Source organism: Ctenopharyngodon idella, chromosome 7 (assembly GCF_019924925.1).
Source record: "Ctenopharyngodon idella isolate HZGC_01 chromosome 7, HZGC01, whole genome shotgun sequence".
Taxonomy (NCBI): Eukaryota; Metazoa; Chordata; class Actinopteri; order Cypriniformes; family Xenocyprididae; genus Ctenopharyngodon; species Ctenopharyngodon idella.
In genome coordinates, this window is record NC_067226.1 from 25,202,445 (window position 1) to 25,222,147 (window position 19,703).

Consider the following 19,703-nt stretch of genomic DNA (forward strand, 5'->3'; position numbering starts at 1 on the left):
TGGTTGATTTTACTCACCGTCCTGCGTGTTACTGCGCATATTGCGTGTTTCGTGCATTTAAACATTGTTTTCATTTTGTCTGAGATACACTGGCAACGAAAACATAACTTAAACACCCCATCCAGACTATAACGCCATTGAAATGATCGACGATCGATTAAGCGGTGTAAGCGATTTCGTAATGGAGCGTTATAGTTTTGTTGGGGTATAACGCTTTGCGGTCAGTCGGTCAGCTATTCAGTCTCATCAAAAATACGTGTTTTAGCAGTTGTTTGCAGTTTGACATGATTTGTGATCTTTAGTTGTATTCCACGTACTCTAATGTTGTTACTTGGGGAACTGAAGCAGATGCTGGGTTATAACATCATCTTGTGTTTGTGTATTTCTTCACAATGCCTGGAAGAATGGCTCTGTCTGGTGTCCAGTGGTTGACATTTAATACAGGTGTAGGCCTGCTATCAGAAATGGCTGCTGTGAGGCGGTCTATTACTGTTCAGTGGACATTTTGTGTTCAGTCGCTGGATGGCGGCCTCACTTTTGGCCGTCACCTTTGTTTTGCAGTAAATTTTCCCTTTAAAACACTTCCTGCTGATTCATGACAGTACATGCAATACAAAACCCAGTCTTTTGTGCTTTCAGATGCATGGTTGATGATACAATTTGATAAGTTCATTCAAATTTTATATTTAGACCTTTACATTTAAAGTTTTGTATAAGAATGTTTGGAATTAAATCAAAGGAAAACTGAAGTCTTAACTGACCTCATTTACTTAATGATCTCATTGTGCACAATTTATTAGTGCATGTTATTCATGAGAAAAATATTTTCATAATATTTTTCTTTTTGGCTGACATCTGCACTGTTTTTACACAGTTGTAGGCTACTACACTGCAATGTAAAGCCATGATGAAATGGAAATAGGTCTTATGTCTTGTAACATATATCAAAGAGTAACTTTATTGTAAAAGGGGGGGAAATGTAGGGTGGGGACTTGGTACTATAAAAAAGTTGTTGATTGGATTTTGAGATGTGGGCATTGCACACAGAAACAGGCAAATTAATGCTTAAGCAGACTAAATGATTGGAGAAGTCTGACATAAGTTGTTGTTTTGATTAAAGATTGAGGGGGAAAAACCCCCCGCATAAGATCAATAACACACATTTGGAAAATAGATATGGTGAACTTTTGTTTCATGCTGACTTTAATGCCAGTTAACCAAGGTTATGGCAATGATGGCCATTAAGGACAGATTTGAAAAGTAATTTTTCCAATGGAATATAATTATGTCCTGCTCTACAGTTTTTATTTTTACTTAGAAAAATGTTATATGGAAGATAAATGAATAATTTCCTGATGACTTTTATTTTTGCATTTGATTGTCTTGACACTTTTACTGTTAGAAACAAATATTATAAAAAAAGGTTGACAGAGTGAGGTGAATTGTAGGGCTTCACCATTCACATCTTTACTTTATCTGTACTGCGTTTCCCAAAAGCATCATAAGCCAAAGTAGATTGTAGAGGCTATTGCTTTTGGAAAACACAGCTCTTGTTGTTTAGTTAGAATTTGTTGATTTATTTTTGTTTTGAGAAATGTTTGGTGCAGCATCTCTGTAGTTTCTTTTACAGTAGTAGATTCTTTTAGACTCTTCCTTTTATTTTTTTTCGTAAAACTATTCACGAAGATGAGTCGCCCTAGTGTAATCTTTGTTGACAGGGATGGACAATATTGATGGTTCAGACTCCAAGTTTTATTTTGAAAAGCCAGCATTGATGTTAAATAATGGTCAAGGTACTGCTCACAGTATTAATAAATAACAGTTGTCTAATATCTATGAATTAACAGTCTGGCCTATCATGTTGTCCTGTCTTAAGGCATGTTTGTCCCTCCCTGTTCATATTCCGGCCAAAAAAAGAATGAAAACCACTAAAACTCATGCATGATAGTTGTATGAAGATACTCTTAAACTGTGATATTATTTTCCATTGTCTGTCTTGTCCTTTTTGCTTGCTGTTTTCTTCTTCAGTGAAGACATGGAAACCTGTTTAAATCCCTCGAAGCTGGAGATTTGAGAGTGTGTGACAGAAGGGGAAAATGGTCGCAGCCGTTTTGCAGTATCTGTGTGAGGACGTGAAGACGACAAGCCAATAACGCTTTCTGTGTGTTTTTCCCCTAATTTTTCCAGCTTTTCATTGTTCTTGGAAAGTTTTGTGCCCCCTGTTGCAAATTCCCTGAGGCATTTTGGGAGTCTGCCGCTCTTTGGCCCCGTCTCCCTCCAGTTGGCACAGATAAAGACTCAGTTGGCACTGCACCAGCTGAATGCAATTGCTGGCTCAAGCGTCACTCCGTCTGCAGTTGCTACACCTGCTTTGACCTTGCTCAACTTGCTTAAGGTCACCATGTCGCATCCATTATATAATCCTCGTGGAGGGCTGTTCCCCAGCGCTCAGAGACCCGTCGTGCCTGGCCAGTATGGTCTTGGGTCACAGCCTCGAATGGAGCTGGGAGCATCCCGTCTTGGCCCAGGTTCCATGTCCGGTTCTCGAGGGGGATTGGTCAACCAGCCCTTCTCACTGGGACAACGTCAGTCGCAGATTTCCCCAGATCTTGAAGCCGCCATAGACCAGAACCTTCGGGGAGCCCGCGAGGAAGTGCGCCTTCTCACTCAAATGCTCCAGCAACCCAAAAAAGCAGATCCCCGCATGAGAAAGGACACGAGGGATGAGGTGCTTTCCTCCGGAGGGAGCGTCTTTCCAGGGTCTTCGAGATCTGATGAGGGGGACTGGTCCATATACCAAGGCCCGGGGAAGCTCTTTGGATCTTCAAGCTTGGATCGTCCTTCCAGTTCCTCACAGCTGTTCCAGTCTACCGGTTTTGGTGGAGCATCAAGCGGTTTAGACAGCCAACCTCCACCAGAACAGCGGCCTTCACGTTACACCTCTGAAAGTGCCAGCAGCATCCTAGCCAGCTTTGGACTCTCCAATGAGGACCTAGAGCTTCTAAGCCACTATCCAGATGATCAGCTGACTCCTGACAACCTACCGTTTATTTTGCGGGACATCCGTATGCGTAAAGTGAAAAGGGACGTTGATGCGAGATCTGAATACAGCAAAGTCATTGACTATGGACATTCTAGTAAATTTGGCTATCCAGAGGAGAGCGCAGATGGCTATGCAAGTGAACACCTGCCTAAAGAGTCACCAAAGTATGGGAGTGAGGTCTCCAGACCACCCTTCAGTGGAATGGACATCACAAAGCATCCTCAGCCGTGCCAACCAGCTCCAGCCCCTGTTCAAAGCTTCAGAAACCTTCATCAGTGGATCCAAGACTCATGAAGACGATCCCAGCAAGACCACCTGCACCCCAGACTGTTCTGCCACCCACTAGTCGACCTCCAGCGCAGATGCCACCTCAACTGGGTCTTCTTCCAATGATGGCCATGGACGATATCTCCGGAGGTCCGAATGCCAACTGGATCCCGTTCCTTTCCCCTCCAGTCAGCGTGCCCACCACCAAGAGGCTTCCGACTCCTACCATGATGAATGATTACTCAGCAGCTACTCCAAGAATCTTTCCTCATACATGCTCTCTATGTAACATTGAATGTGTCCAGATTAAGGTGAGTATCTTCTTACCCAGTAGTGCCTCATTTGAAAGATGTTTGCATTATTTTTCGCTGTATGTAAAGGGTCTCGATTGCTGTTTAATTCATTTCAATGTTTTGATGAACTTTGAGCTAAAACTGTACTAAATTTAATTATGAAATAAAATGTCACAAACCTATAATGAAATTTTAATGTTTGTTAACTTCAGTTGCTCAATAATTGTGCAGTTCATTGTGGGTTAAAAAAAAGGCAATAAGCTGGTGTAAATAGAGTAGATAATGCAGCTGGTAAACCATGGCTGGAAAAAAGAACTGTATCTTGACTACTCCAAGCCATTTCCAGTTTCAGAAGAAAATTAATCAGTCTGTTTTCTGGAAACCTGGGGAAGCCTGATGAAAAACCATTTTGCTGAAACATAGTTTAAGACCTTGGACTGGCTGAAAAAATACTGTACCAATTGTGAAGGCAGACCTGATGACTTTCCACAATGCTGAAGACAAAAGGCAGATGCTGATCTCCATCTCCGTAATACCTGAAGCCACACTTTGGACTTTTTTGTTCATGTTGGAAGAAGTTTTGTCATGAAAATCATGGACTTCAATTTTTGTTATGCACTAATGAGACTATAGTGGGTTAAACAAGCTTTATCATCTTTTTAAATTTGGACTTCTGGTATTTCATGTCTTTTTTATGTTGTATTTTTTTACTTCTATATACATAACTTGGTGTAACAGATCACCAAGATTTTATAATCAATTGCATTGTTTAAAACACGTAATAATTAAAGCATTATTTAAAGCAAAGACATTGTTAAAAGTATGTTTTGTTTTTTTTGGTTTACAGGACTGGCTTGAACATCAGAACACAAATCTTCACATTGAGAGTTGTAGGCGTCTTAGGAAACAGTGAGTGTTTTATGAATGGCTGCTATTGCTCATGTTCACCTTTAGCTAAGAATTCATAGGAGAATTTCTCATTTAACTAACGAAAAGCCATTTTTTTTTATTTTGTTATAGATACCCTGACTGGAATGTTGAGGCTGTCTCTGTTTCCAGGTAAATCCCTAATATATCCAATCTTGGACATTTAGATCTAGAAATACAGTTGTTTTTTTATTTTATACTTTAAGACAGTTTGCATTTAAATTCATTCGAAAATGTCAATCATCCACAGACCTGAGCCCAAATCAGAACACAGCAGCTCAAAGCGGCACACCCGATCACACTCGTACTCCAGATCCCCCAGCCCGAAGCGGCACCATGACTCTTCAAGCCGTCGTAAACGATCCCGTTCGCGCTCCCGATCCCGAAGCCCTAGAAGGTACCGGCGTAGCAGAAGTCACAGCCGGTCCCCCCATAGGAAGTCTCGAGTCAGTCCTTATAGATCCCGTAGGTCCCGTAGTCCTCCATCTCAACGGTCAAGGTCTCCAGGTTACAGTAGGCGCTCTCCTCCACGCCGTTCGAGTCCCCGACGGAGCAGCCCCTCCCGGCAACAGCGATCCAGCAGTGGCGAACGACTGGCCATGAAACTCATGTCATCAGGTAAGAACAATTATTACACTGCTCTTGTAATTTATTGTATAATTTTTTTTGCTTTCAAATCACTTGGTGTACTACTAAATGTTCTTTTCTTGCCCACAGCTGAGTTTTCATCAATTACAGACAGTAATACTTTGAAGGCTGTGGTGAAGTCCTTGGCACCAGCCCTGCTGGCTGAACTAGCAAAGAAGAAAAGTGCTTCCTCTACTTCTTCATCAAAGGGAAGCAGCAGCAGTAGTTGGAAACGGTCTTCACCACCTAAGAGACCTGAGTACTCAAAGACAAGCAGAACCTCCACCACAAAGACCTCCAGCACTCCAAAGGTACATATTCATACAGCGGTTACTTGCAGTTGTAAATGTGCTTCTTCCTTCGTTTCTTTGGCTTTAAGCTCATTATATTGTCGTATTTGCTGCAGGGTCTTTAGAAAACACTTTTGAAAAAATATGAGTATCTGTTCTAATGAAATGAAATCTAATTGATATCTTTTTTTGTTTTTGCATGATGTGAAGCCTAAAGGCAGGGATGCCCCAGGCACATCCTGTTTGCTGAGGCTCATTGGAGTTCCTCATGGTACTACCAGCAAAGAATTGACTGATGCCATTGAACCTTTTGGCAAAATATATACTGCCATCCTCCTGAAGGCAATTCGTGAGGCAAGTACAGTAAAAACTGTAATAGTGTAAAATAATATAACAATTTAACATCTGTATTTTAATTTATTTCTGTGATGCAAAGCTGAATTTTCAGCATCATTACTCCAGTCTTCATTGTCACATGATCATTCAGAAATCATTCTTATATAATGATTTGCTGCTCAAGAAACATTTTTTTATTATTAGCAATGTTGAAAACAGTTGTGCTGCTTAATATTGTTGTGGAAACCATGATGTTTTTTTCAGGATACTTTGAATAGAAAATTCAAAAGATTTAATCCTGCCTTAATCTAAGCATTGTCTGTGAAACCAGACCTTTATCAATTTAATGCGTCCTTGCTGAATAAAAGTCATTCAAAAAGAAAAAAAACGCACTGACCCCAAATGTTTGAATGGCAGTGTAATACAACGTGCGTAGCTGGTATAGCTGTTGTAAACTTTTGTGATTCTCTCTTCAGGCCTCTGTGTGTATGGAGAGAGAGGAGGATGCCAAAGCTTTGCTCAACTTTAAGAACCTGACAATTCGTGGTCAGGTCATCAAGATCTGCATGGAGAAGGTATGTTTGACTCTTTCAAGTCCACTTAGAGATGTGAACTATACCAAGCCCTGGCATTAAATCCAATCTGTGCACTTTTGCAGGATGCAAGAGATGATGATGATGAGAGAAAATCTGTTAAGACTGAAAAGTCTGTTAAGAAGTAAGTGCTCATGCATGCAGTGGTTTTGCAGTGGATCTAGAAATAACTGTTGATTTTTTTTTTTTTTTTTTTTTTTTTTTTAATTTATTTATTTTATTATATATGCCTGTTTCAAACATTTTACAAATGGTTCTGTGAATGCATTTGTGTCTTATTATAGAAAAGAGGTGACTACGACAAAACCAACTCAGTCAGCAAAAGTAAAGGGTGCAAACCCATTAAAAGGTGCAAACCCAGTAAAGGGTGCAAACCCAGTAAAGGGTGCAAACCCAGTGAAGGCATCTCAGCCAGCTAAAGCAAAAGAGTTGCCAGGTTCCAAGACATCTCAAGTAACCAAGGGAAAACTCAATGACCCTAAAAAGACGGTACAAACAGCTAAACCTAAGCCCCCTGCTAAGGGTTCAGGTAAGCTACTGCATCTTCCCTTGTAGTTGTTCCTGTGGCCATGTTGGACAACCTGTATAACATTTGTTTAATTTGGCAGAGACCCCAGTTGCCAAGAAATTTGTGAAGAAGGTATGTTATTTTGTGTTCTCCATCTAAACTGTATTTATTTATTTATTTATTTACAAATAAAAACTACTTCTACCTTCCTTCTTTGACTACAGGAAATACCCTGGAGAAAAAATATAGTTGAGATTACAAATCTTCCAGAGAAAGGGGTTACTGAGGATGACCTCACCAACCTTGCTAAACCATACGGGTTCACTGCAACTCCTGTCATAGCAATCACTCAACAAAAGGTAATAACATAAAAGGGTGCTGTATGTGCTTTTTTGTTTGTTTGTTTTTGGCTGTACTAAAGCACAAAAAAATATCATAGCATTCTACCCAACTTAAAAAGCCTTGGCATCCACCCAAAAAGACTAATGCTAATATGGCAATTTTTTTTCCTTGATAGTTAAGCATTGTTCTTCTGCTAAAGTTAGCTGGTTTATCCAGGTAACTAGTTGGGATGGATATGAGCTGGTTTATAATTTGCAAACATTAAAAACATTGCTAACGTATTAGTGGTTAAACGGATCGTTGTTGATCTGTGATCCGTACGGACCAAGCCCCACGGTTCAGGACGCATGTGATTCGCGGATCAATTGCAAGTTTAACCGCAATAGTGAAAGGTTATCATTTGCACGTGTTTTGTTTTGCTATTTTACACATTAAATAGACATAAAACCATTCCAGCGCTAGAAGAGGCAAAAGAGGATTTAATTCGGTATCGCACGCCACACTGTTACTGTCACACAGACGCTCGTTGTCTTTTGTCTTCCGGTTTGTAATTCCACAGCGAACTTACGTATTTTTGAATGAACTGCTCATTTTAAAATCTTCCCGGTCGACTGACATTTGTTAAGACATCTGCTTTGAACATTACAATGCTCACGATAACTTTCATTAACTCTACAACAAGTAAATCCATTTCACCAGCTAATTATTCTATGACAGCGATGCCATAGAAATATACAGAGCTACTGTGAAAACGGAAGTTCAAAGACAATATTATAAAGATGGTGGCACACTTGTTTCTCTGGCTCATAAGGTGTAATTGGTGTACAGTATTTGTTGTTTTACAGTCTGTTCACTTGCCTTTAATAATGTATTAGTTAGGCTAGTAGTTTCTGCTGTGGTATCGGAGTAGTTAAAGTGGGCTACGTAATAAATGCAAAGTTACCCCCCATTTTTTTATTTTTTTTTTGTGCTGATCCGAAAAATGATCCGATCCGTGACTTAATAACCATGATATGATCCGAACCGTGAGTTTTTTGATCCGTTAAACCACTGTAACGTATACATTAGGCAGTGTAAGGCTGGTCACTTTCCATTGTCAATTGCGCTTGTTCCTGTTGGATGTCTTCAATCTGGCACCCAGTGTAAGTGTTGAGTCTGAGGAGTAGGGGGCAGGAGAAACAACTCTCTAATATTTTGAATTTGGTCTGCAGTACCCATTTCAACTGCTAGCTGTCAATATTACATACTGCACCTTTATAAAGGGTTAGTTCACCCAAAAATGAAAATTCTGTCAATAATTACTCACCCTCATGTTGCTCCAAACACGTAAGACCTTCGTTCATCTTCGGAAAACAAATAAATTATATTTTTTAATGAAATCCATAAGCTATCTGGCCTCCGATAGACTGCGTCACAACGACCACTTTCAAGTCCAAGAAAGGTAGTAAAAACATTGTTAAAATAGTCCATGTGACTACAGTGGTTCAACCTTAATGTTATGAAGTGACGAGAATACTTTAGGAGGCTTTACGCTGCATTCACATGGGGCGTCAGCATCAATGCTTGTCGAAGGGCGTCTAAAGCTTGAGCTGACGTGACCGTCATAGTACAACAGCCAATCACTTTACTTTTTGGTGTTGCATGAACGCGATTGGCTAGCGTCTGTGATCTAATTGGCTGACGCCTGCGTTGGTGCTTGAGAAGTTGGGAAATCTTCAACTTCTGTCCACGAGCAAAGCGAGTGAAGCGACACGACGGAACCCACAGTTCTGTTCGGCAACGCATGACGTCACCCATTCAAAGTAAATGAGAAGCGTTAATGCCGACGCCCCATGTGAATGCAGCGTTAGTCTATCGGAAGGCCAGGTAGCTCATGGATTTAATCAAAAATATCTTAATTTTATATATTATATGTATTGTTATTAATGTGTAATTTATTATTTTATATTAAACTGTATTATATATTTTAACAGTATTTTTATAATTGTTTTAGGCCTACCTGCAGATGCCCAACACAGAGGCAGTTGAAGCAATGGTGAAGGCCTGCTCTGAGAACCCAGCTAAAGTGCAAGAGAAAGAGATAACCGTAAAGATGATGATGCAACCTATAGACCTGAACTACACCGTGAGTATGCACTCCATCTCTGTCTGAAGTTATGCAGAGGGGGAAAAAATATTTTATGAATGTCCTAGATACATACAAGTTGGTTCTTACCCCAGTTTTATTAAAGCAACTATATGTTGTTTTTGTGTTATTTTTATGATTTTTATAGCCCCCAATTTAGGCCACATTGCACATAATATACATTTGACAGTGTAGACTATTACAGGGGTTCTTAACTCTGGCCCTCGAGGTCTACTTTCCTAGTTTAGCTCCAACCTTGATCAAACACACCTACCTGTAACTTTCTAGTAAGCCTGAAGACCTTAAATAGCTTGTTAAGATGTGTTTGATCACGTTTGGAGCTCAAATCTGCAGGAAAGTAGAGCTCGGAGACGAGTTGAGAACCCCTGGACTATTACTAACTAGCCAAAATAGGTTTGGAAGGTTGCAAACTTTCAAAGCTTACCTGCCATGAGATGTATTTATTTGCATGCTATCCTTAGTTGAGACTGTTAGATGAATTTTGATATCCCCAACAAATTACAAAACTCTAAGATAGGGATAACATAAATAAGGTTATATATATATCAACAGTTTGCAACCTCACGTTCATGGTCACTTACTCTTTTTAAGATTCCTCTGTCAACGTTCTCTCTGGTCTCTTAGCCTCTTTCATGATGTCTGTATTGATAATACTCCTTTGTTAAAACTATATTGGTGTGGCATACTGCTGTAAAGGAATCTACTGTTTTCACTGAATTTCGTATCTATTGATGTATTACGTACAGTTGCTTTAAACGGTCTGTGTTCTCTTTTAAAAACAACACAGGCATAATGGACACTCTTTGTTATCTATATAAAAGAGAGTGCATTACGTCTCAAGTGCATTACGTCTCAAGTACATTTATACTCTCTTGATTAATACTGGTTAGTACTGACTGTTTTATCTTTTTCTTCCCAAAGGAATCAGTTTTCAGAGTGCTCATGGGCATGGACAAATCACCTGTAAGTAAATGCTGAAGAGATAACACTGACCTTAAAAATAAAATGAAATAACTTGTATCATGTCTCAGACTTGTGTAGTATTGTATAATAAATCTTTTTTTCCCTTCTGACCACAGGAAATCATCACATTGCCAGAACGCCTTCTCATTGTTGGTAATGTGCCAAAAACACTTGAGGCAATCAAAGAAGTAGAGACCGTAATCAAACGCTATGGTAACTTCAAGAAGGTTTTGCCACTAAATGGCAGGGTAAGAAACTTAAATTTAACTTTTATACTTATTAAACAATCCTATTTTTACATAATATCTATGCAGATCTATTTTTTATTATTTAAGGAAAATGTGAGATCTTAGCTGTTGTATTATTGTTTTTAATTTTCTCTCGTTCTCAGATCATTTTTGAAATGGAGAACGCTACTATTGCTAGGACTATCTTCATCCGCTTCCTCAAGTTCCGTTGTGTAGTCCAGAACAATACCCTCAACTTCCAACTGGCCAAACCAATCAAGGTAGTTTAGCAGGTTTTGTTAGCCATTTGCATGTGTGGTATGACATTCCTTTACAGTGGCAATTAATTAAAAAGTGACCATGTTGTTATTTATTTAACAGCTGAAAAAGAAGCCAGAAGCAAAAGGGTAAGAGGGGAAGAACTAAATATTTTGCTTTTTTTTTTTTATTACGGATTCTGGAAATGTCAAAATAATTTATTCTCTCATGTTTATGTTTCCTCTTAGTGCAAAGCCTCCTGGTCAATTAGCAGCAACAGAAAAAAAACCTAATACGGTCAAAGCCAAAAAACCAGGAGTTGCGTCAGCAGCTGCTGGTGCATCTACTGAATCTGCTGTGCATAGTAAAGAAAAGTTGAATGCTAACACAGCTGCAACTGAAGTTACTGCAGCTCCCAAAGACATTGCAGTTGATACGTCTGCTAATGCAGAAACAACTACTCCTGAGAATAAAGCAGAGATGGACACCCAAGCTGTTAATGAAACTGTCATGGTAACCCCGGAGACTGAATCTGTGAAAAAAGAGCATGAAGCTGGATCCTTAGTTCCCAGTGCAGAACCTGAGTCTATGAACAAGGAGCTTGAAATTGGATCCTCTGTTCCCTCTTCAGAATCTGCCGTTTCAGTTGACTCTGGGAAAGCAGAGCTTGAAGTTGAATCATCTGTTCCTGCTTCAGAATCTGCCGTTTCAGTTGAGTCTGGGAAAGCAGAGCTTGATGTTGAATCATCTGTTCCTGCATCAGAATCTGCAGTTTCAGTTGAATCCATGAACACGGAGCATGAAGTTGAATCCTCTGTTCCTGATTCTGAATCTGGGAAAACAAAGCTTGAAGTTACATCCTCTGTTCCCGCTTCAGAATCTACAGTTTCATTTGAGTCTGGGATAACAAATCTTGAATTGGCATCCTCAGTTCTCTCAGGAGAATCTGCTGTTTCAGTGGAGTCTGCTAAAGCAGAGCATGAATTGGCTTCCTCAGAATCTGTTTTATTTGACACAACTGATCAGACAAACAACAATCAGCATGTCCCACAGGCTGAAGATGCTCCCAAAGAATTGGTTCCCACATCTTTGGAAGAAAGCAAAATTGACAGTGAAAAGCTAGCAGAAGACAAGAATATTGAGACCAAGTCAGAAATGGATATTGCTGCTTCAGCTGTTAGCAGTGAGGAAACTGCAGTAGAGGCCATGGAGACCGAGAGTCCAGAAGAACCTACCAAAGGCACTGATGTCAAAGAGGAAGTAAGTGGACCACAGGATCTCAAGATCAAGTGTGTGGGCCAATCGAATGACTTGACACCAACTGAACCTTTGAAGGCGGATGTTAGCCATGAGTCTAGTAATCAAACCGAACCTGCAGCCGTTGCATCTGACTCCATTCCAACCTTAGATTCTGCTTCTGATTTGCCCTCCACTTCTGATCAAACTGTCAGTAATTCATCGGTCACAGTTACTTGTGCCTCAGACTTTCCCCAAACAGTGCCTGAGCCCTTCCAGATTGATGACAACTCTCTGGACTTTCCTCCAGTTACGCAGGAAATTTTGAAGGCCCTCGAATTAGCTGTCCATCAGTGTCGCTTGCAGTCTTCATTAAAACGTGCTGAAGAGGAAGCCAAACAGAAGGCCGAGTTGGAGAAAAAAGCTGCAGAGAAGACAACCACAAAAGGTTCATCAAGCTCAAAGAAGCCTGCTCAAGCGACCAAGAAAACCACTCAAGCTGAGAACAAAAAGCAAGCTGAGAACAAAAAGCAGGCTGAGAACAAAAAGCAGGCAGAGAAAGAGAAAAAGTCTCAGAACTCCGGTTCCAGAAGCAGGCCTGTGGACACCTCGTCCCCTGAAAAGGAGCCAGCTTCTAGGCACAGGAGCAGGGGTAATTCTGAAGAAGATAGTACTACCTCCAGGCGTGGAGGATCCTCTGGGTCATCCTCCCGAAGAAGTAGGCGGGAATCCAGCCCTCCATCAAAGCGATCAAGAGGGCATGATGTTGATCGTAGGGTGAGAAGGACCAAATATATTAAGCTATTGTTTTAAGACTGTTTTTCCTTGATGGTTCTGTTTCTTCAGTTGTGAAATCGCTCTGAAATGTTGATGTTTTGGCCTGATTTGTATTATTTGCTTTATTTTAGAGTCATAGCAAAAACTCACAGCCCTCAAGGGGTCACTCAAAAACAAGGACAACTGAAAAGGTAAGTGTCAACATTTAACACGTTTGCAGGCTAATAACTGAGAATAGGCATTGCTGATTAGGAATTTGTGCTTTCCAGGAAAACGATGAAGAACCGTTTCCATTTAACATTGATGAGTTTGTCACCGTTGACGAAGTAGGGGATGATGCAGAGGACACTGTAGCATCAAACACTGAGTCTTCAGCCAGGGACGAGAAGATTCACGATGAACCTGATCTCCATACTATCATCTCTCCTACTGCACAGTCAGGTCAAGCTAATACATCAGAACCTACTGACAAGGTTATGCCTTCTGAGACCGGGGATCCTGGAGTTATTGAATGTACAGACAAAATGGACAACAAGCCTGAAGATTCCACACCAGTAGTGGAAGTGGTCGCATCTCAAAAACCAGAAGAGCATGAGCTTCAGGAAGAGAGTGTTGATAAACCATTGGGAACAGATGGGATGGAAGCTGCTGTTGTTAAGAGTGAGACAGCAGAGCTTTGTATTGTAGCAGAAAGTGTTTCAGCCGAGATGGATGCCAATGTTGAGACCCATTCAACAGTGAAAGAAAGCACTGACGTTGGGGTCTTGGATAAATTTGATCCAAGCCAGTCAGTTTCCTCCTCTCCTTCACAGAAGGAAGGCTGCCCGCCAACTTCTGCAGAAACTTTAGTGAAGTCAGAAGATGGCCATCCCGAGCAGCCTGAAACATCTGCCCCAGAGATTGACAGTAAAAATGAGGCAATCTCTGAACTTCCATCCCATGATGCTTTGGTTACTCTTGATGAGGTCAGTGAGGGTGAAGAAGATTATCTTGATGAATCAAATGAGGATCAGCGTTCAAAGGCTGATGAAGTACCTGAGGCACTTTTAACAGTTGATGAGGTTGGAGATGATGAAACTGGGGGTGAGGAATACCAGTTGGACAAAGAACTTCAAGGCCTGGTCACACTGGATGAGATTGTTGATGAAGAGGAGGAGTTTGACTCATTCAACCCTGAGGTCAGTTCTTTTTTGGTTGACAACTGAACCACTGAAATTGTTACCTTGGTTTGGTTTAGTTCTTAACTGTATGTTTACATGGCCTCTTGTTTGTCCTTTCAGACTCTTGTAACTTTGGATGAGGCCAAAGGAGATGATGAGGAGATTGAGGAATTGCAGCAGAGTGAAGCCAAGCCAACCAGTCCTAGCACCACAACACCAATCATACCAGAGGAGCCTGTGAAATCACCAAGCCAAGAAGAGGATGCCTGTGACCTGGATGAGCTCCGCAAGATGAACTTTGTAACTGTGGATGAAGTAGGGGAGGAGGAGGAGGAGGAAGAGGAACCTAGTGAAGAGATCAAAGAGGAGAAGCAAGTTAAAAAGAGAGCTACAAGGGCCAAAAAGAGGGCTCGTCAGACCCCAGGTGAGTAAAAGATAGAAAGAAGAATATTTTTCTTGTACTCTCAGATTAGATGTATTTTTGAGTCTAAAATGGCTGGTAGGTTTTGTAATCACTGTTGTCCCCTTTTTGCTCTTTGTAGTGAGGCGATCCACAAGGGGTAAAAGAGGAGCGACAAAGAGTGCTGAAGAAGCAGAAGAGCCCGAGATGAGTGCAGAGTGTGAACCAGTGGCAGCAGCCTCCGTAAGCGAGAGTCCTCCTGCAACTGTAGAATCCATGGATCTTGATGTTAAGCCAGAACCGCAGAAGGCTGAAACCGTAAAAGTTCCGGATTCATTGTGTGCAGAGGTCTCTTCAGGGTCAGAAGAGGACAGGCCTAGAGCTAAAAGTGATGACCGCTCTGCTAAGTCAGAAAGCGATATTGTTGGCACACCAGTCCCTGATAAAAAATCCACTATCAAAGGTATTAAATGTCATTGACAGCAGTTTTACATCTCATATTAACATATTTTAGTTGTTTTTTTGTACCATTGTATGTTCTTACTTGTTACTTTCCTTCATTTTCATTTGCAGAAGAGTCCAAGCAACGTCGGGAGATGGAGCCCATACAGGAACCCGAGACTAAAAAGGCCCGCTCTCAATCCCCTGTGATTGAAGACTTCACTTTGCCCCCATTTAGCCCAGACAACCCCATTGGTAAAAGATCCACTACAAATGACACTAACATCAGCGCTAAATTATTGGCTTTCTAGAACCAAAAAGGCTTTGTTTGATAATGCTGTGTACAATGACTGAATCATATGCATCTTAACATCACTTCCTAACAAAGTAATATGTCTGATTTTTTTATTTTTTTTTCTCCTTTGTGTTTCATAGGGGTTGACTTTGTGGTGCCCAAGACTGGTTTCTTCTGCAGACTCTGCTCTCTGTTTTATGGGAATGAGGAAACTGCTAAGAAAAGTCACTGTAGTAGCCTAAGGCATTACCAGAACATGGAGGTACAAGTTAGGACTTAATTCTGAATGTTAATTGCACCTTATTTTCTTACTGTAAAATACAGGTGTAAAATACAGGTACTTATTTAAGGTACTGTGTTTAGTGCATTCTGAACACTTACATCTGTTTATAGTTACGTTTTATCCCCTTTCTCTCTCCTCAGAAATACTACAAGAAGCTCAAGTCTCAGCAGCAGGGTGGCTGCTCAACACAGACAACGTCCAGTCAAAGTTCTGCGTCTGAATAGCCTCTATTAAGAGGGTTTTTTTTTTTTTTTTTTTTGGTATTAATGTTAACAGAGGGGTCCAATTATTTTGTTGTAAAGTTTTATTAATTTTTCTTGTTTCGAAAGAAATGCATTGCCTCATGCTAAATAAAGATAGTAAGAACAGATACTCAGTTGAAAATGTCTCTATGTGCATCATTTAAAGTTTGAAATGTCTAATATTGAGATGTCTGCACTATAAAGACAAATAAGATTTTTGGAATGATCACAGGAATGCCTGATGATGTCTTAAGACCTGTTTCAGCAATATTAAAAATGAGACGGGTGCCGAGGTTAAGAAGGTCCCACCCCATCAGTGTGAGATGTACCATAATTGGCAACATTACCATGCAACCTAGAATGTACTGTTTTTATCCTTTTTTTTTCTTTCTTTCTTTCTTTCTTTCGCACGCTTAATTGTATTATTTAGTTGCATTGCATCAAGTTTTGTTGGCACAACATGTGATCTGTGCTGAAAAGCCGGTTTATATTTTCATAAATGCCGTTGGCTTTAAGGGAAACTCCATTTAACATATGCCATATAATTAAATTGCTTACCTGTCTAACATTTGAGCCATTGGTTTAAGAAAATTCCAGAGAAGAATAAAGGAATGTTTTCCTCTGTAGTCTCATGGTGCGTTTCACAGAGAACCTTTGTCAGATCTTTTATTTCAGTATAACAGAAACCAAAACAAGTACACCGTAGTTTCATTGCCGAAAGGATTGGGCAGTTAAGGGAAATTCCATTTCAAATGTGACAGTTGTAAATGTCTATAAGACATTTCTTAGTTTAACTGTATAAAAGGGTTAGTTCAACCAAAAATGTCTAAATTCAAACTGTTCATCATATGAACATCAAATGATAAGCAATCAAGTCTCTTCAGAAAATGTTTACTAAATCACTCAATTCATATGGATTAGTTTTACGATCTCTTTATGAACTTTTTGAAGCATCAAAGTGGTAGTTGCGTAGCTGTCTATGGAGGGACCAAAACCCTTGGATTTCATCAAAAAGATCTTCATTTGTTTTTCCAAAGATGAACAAAAGTCTTAAGGGTTTGGAACGACATGAAGGTGAGTAATTAATGACATGATTTTCATTTTTGGGTGAACTAACCCTTTAAGCTCATATACACTGAAAAAGTTTTAGTGTAGCAACATTTATTATTAAATTTCACAAACAATTACAAAGAAATGGCAAGTAACATTGAAATTACAATCCTGAAATAGTATTTTCTTGTAAAATGTACTCCAATGATTTTTTATTTACAACTTTGAAAAAATAACATTTTTTTTTCTGCTCTTCATTTTAGTACTGATTAAATATCCCATTGCACAATATTCCTCAGCTAACTGACTTACTTTCACATAGTAGTGCAGTTATGCAAAAACAAATTTAGGTGGCCACATGACAGTTCTACTCTATGAACACAATACATTTTATTTAGAGAATAAGAACAATGGACAGAATTAAACAAAAAACCTTCACCTTTTTTTATATAGAATCACAGCTTATTTATTACGCATAAAGAATGCAGGAACGTTTTACTATAGCCTAGCGTATGTCACGTGTAAAAACAAAAAACGTGTCATTCTGTTTGGCTTCTTCAATGTTTTTAATTTCTATTCCAGGTTGGAATGGAAGTCTGCCGTGGCGCGACTCCAGCTGAACAGCCAATGAAGTAACTGCTTGTTTGTAAACATTCTTGAGTGACTTTCAGGCACACAAAGCAGAATTCAACCCTGCAGCGATTACATATGATATTCTTGCACCCTGTTGTGTCATGCTCCACAAGATTGCCACAAGTGGGGCAAGCTCGCATGGAGGGACAACTCACATTTTTAACTTCAGGTAGCGTTATATAACGACATTTTGCCAGCTTTTCGATGTCAGGATTGGTGCAGCCAGGGTTTTCACAGCGGTCAGATCGAGGGCCTGGACCTTTCCACTCTTTCATACACTGCCAGCAGAACTGAAATGTCCGACCCTTTTCAGCCGTGCAGATTGTACAAATGGCACAGAGGTTGGTAATGTCGGCTCTCTCAACAAATGTTTGACAGCCAGGACACTGAAGGTAAACAGATCAAATTAAAAAGCAATTCAAGGAATAAAAAAGAAGCATATATGCTATCTATTAAGTAAATTTTAATAAAAAATAATTGCATCCTTACATAAATGAATATACAAGTTATTATTTTTGGATCCATGTATATCAGTAATTTATGCCAATTTAACTCACTGTTTTGTGTTCACAGTACTCAGCTGCAGCCAGGACAGCCATTGTCTCTTCAAAATGGCTCTGTTCCTCTTGTGTCAGTACAGCCAACCTCCGCACCTCCACATAGGGCCATTCTGCATTGCATCTTTTGAGTGTGTCATCTTTAAGTGCAGGGCACATAAACTTGTGCTGACCCTGAAAATGAAAGGCAGAAATAATTGTAGATTACTGTGAATATGTGTCTGTGAACAAGTACTGATACTTTATTCTTGAGTACCTGGTCAAGTAGACTTCGACACCACCCAGTCAGTGACTGTGGAGTGACAGCATGGCCACAAGACATCTCAGCTCGACGAGTCTCGGGGTCATCATCCCCAGCTGAAAGCACATTGGTTAATTGGGGTTGAGATGGTTTGTGTAAAAGTTTTTGAATATTTTTAATAGGCTACTTAAATTGAATTCTACTAAGCAATGGATGCACAGTAACTGCTTAAGATCACAAGGAAATTAGGTACTATACTGCAGACTATGTTTAGAATAGCATACAATCATTAGCATGCACAGAAGTTTCTGTGCGAAAACCTTTGCCCATTGACTTGAATCAACTTTAAATAATATCAGACTCATTTCAACATAGGTCTATTTCTCGACTCATTGTTTTATTTTTGATGACTATTTTGATTTATGAACAAATGACATGTTTTTAAGATGACTGGACGCCAAACATGCACCTATGAGGTCATGTGACAAAGATGTACGTTAGTAGGTTTACTTATCTGAAATGTTTAACGTGGAATACTGATTCTATTTAAAAGGTTACGCAGAAGTAGTAGGCTCGCTACCATTGCGGAAGGTGAAGCGGATGTTGTGCTAGACTATACTAGATCGCTCTAAAATTGTGCAGTAAATTTCGTTTCGTTGGGCGATATAGCTGTCATCTTTTACTGACGCTGTGTAAATGTAGAATCACAAAAAAAATAAGTTTTCAGTCACCGATTCCATGTAGAAATGCACTTGTTTTCTTCTTCTCTCACATAAATTAAAAAAAAAAAAAAAAAAACACGAATATATAAAAACAGCAGTAAAATATATATATACTTATGTCATCCTGGCGCGTTACAAACTTCAGCGTTGTGTCATTAGGATCGTAGCGTTTTTCTTCTTGCTGTTGTTCAGTCATTGTTCCTGCAGAGACGGTTTAGAAATGAAACCAATGTTAACTATTGACAATGTTTTCTTTTTCCAGTTTGTCACATGGTTTCTTGACTGAGGAGTGGAGATAAGATAGCCTACCTGTCAAGTTACAGCCAAATGAGTAGCCTAGGTCTTTGTCCAGGGGCATGGGAAGTAGGGGTGCAGCACTCCCTTTTTCATAGGACAGTAAATGCAACGCAAATTTTTCAGTTAACGTACATTTATTAATTTTTTTTATCATTTAATAATTTGTTTGTAATAAATGAGCTATAAAAAATGAGCTATTAAAAACCCCCCAACTATGATCAAATAAAAACGCTTTACGGGCTCAAGGAGAGTTTCTAATAACATGTTTTTGCAGCGTTTAGCAATGTAGCCAATCACAGACATACCTGTTGATTTCTGGAACGCAATGAGACGTTACGATCCACTCACCGCTCAAAACGCGAGTTTTTGTTCAGCGCTGAATGCTTTGCATGCTGGCAAATCCTCTGATTAAAACAACGTGTAGACATTATTAAACTAAGATGCAGTGTTCTCAGCAATTTTTTTATTTTGTTGTTCTCCGCGATATGCTTGTCGTTTCCCGGAGTTTTGACGTGTTTTATATACTCGGTATTGTTTCTTAATGGTTTC

At 39.8% G+C, this 19,703-nt stretch overlaps 2 protein-coding genes across 3 annotated transcripts; one reads left to right on the top strand and one right to left on the bottom strand.

The window, feature by feature from the left end:
• The first annotated feature begins 3,064 nt into the window (after positions 1–3,064).
• Positions 3,065–15,782, top strand: znf638 (zinc finger protein 638). Its single transcript, XM_051898387.1, has 24 exons — positions 3,065–3,621; positions 4,451–4,512; positions 4,624–4,662; positions 4,781–5,148; positions 5,248–5,468; positions 5,658–5,801; positions 6,260–6,358; positions 6,442–6,500; positions 6,661–6,905; positions 6,985–7,016; positions 7,109–7,243; positions 9,220–9,351; positions 10,294–10,335; positions 10,452–10,583; positions 10,727–10,843; positions 10,944–10,969; positions 11,069–12,833; positions 12,965–13,024; positions 13,103–14,011; positions 14,114–14,417; positions 14,536–14,856; positions 14,967–15,089; positions 15,270–15,391; positions 15,553–15,782. Exons 1-24 carry the CDS (start codon positions 3,334–3,336, stop codon positions 15,634–15,636), a joined length of 5,829 nt encoding a protein of 1,942 aa, XP_051754347.1. The 5' UTR covers positions 3,065–3,333; the 3' UTR covers positions 15,637–15,782.
• Positions 15,783–16,798: 1,016 nt separating this feature from the next.
• si:ch211-212k18.15 (uncharacterized) lies at positions 16,799–19,700 on the bottom strand. Of its 2 annotated transcripts, XM_051898406.1 has the most exons (6): positions 19,460–19,700; positions 19,167–19,238; positions 18,972–19,058; positions 18,151–18,251; positions 17,895–18,068; positions 16,799–17,723 (listed from the first exon to the last, which is right to left on the bottom strand). In XM_051898406.1, exons 2-6 carry the CDS (start codon positions 19,213–19,215, stop codon positions 17,271–17,273), a joined length of 864 nt encoding a protein of 287 aa, XP_051754366.1. In that variant the 5' UTR covers positions 19,216–19,238; positions 19,460–19,700; the 3' UTR covers positions 16,799–17,270. The 2 variants fall into 2 exon arrangements, with proteins under 2 accessions (XP_051754366.1, XP_051754365.1); XM_051898405.1 differs by having other exon boundaries at positions 19,167–19,485.
• Positions 19,701–19,703: the final 3 nt, after the last annotated feature.

Excerpts from the sequence above, each read along its gene's own strand:
- znf638 (XM_051898387.1), top strand. The coding sequence starts at position 3,334 with ATGAAGACGATCCCAGCAAGACCACCTGCACCCCAGACTGTTCTGCCA. Across the intron at positions 6,906-6,984 it reads GCCCCCTGCTAAGGGTTCAG|AGACCCCAGTTGCCAAGAAA; the intron begins GTAAGCTACTGC and ends TTAATTTGGCAG. Across the intron at positions 15,090-15,269 it reads TAGCCCAGACAACCCCATTG|GGGTTGACTTTGTGGTGCCC; the intron begins GTAAAAGATCCA and ends TGTGTTTCATAG.
- si:ch211-212k18.15 (XM_051898405.1), bottom strand. The coding sequence starts at position 19,308 with ATGATAAAAAAAATTAATAAATGTACGTTAACTGAAAAATTTGCGTTG. Across the intron at positions 18,252-18,971 it reads AACGCGCCAGGATGACATAA|CTGGGGATGATGACCCCGAG; the intron begins GTATATATATAT and ends ATGTGCTTTCAG. Across the intron at positions 18,069-18,150 it reads GTCGAAGTCTACTTGACCAG|GGTCAGCACAAGTTTATGTG; the intron begins GTACTCAAGAAT and ends TTTCATTTTCAG.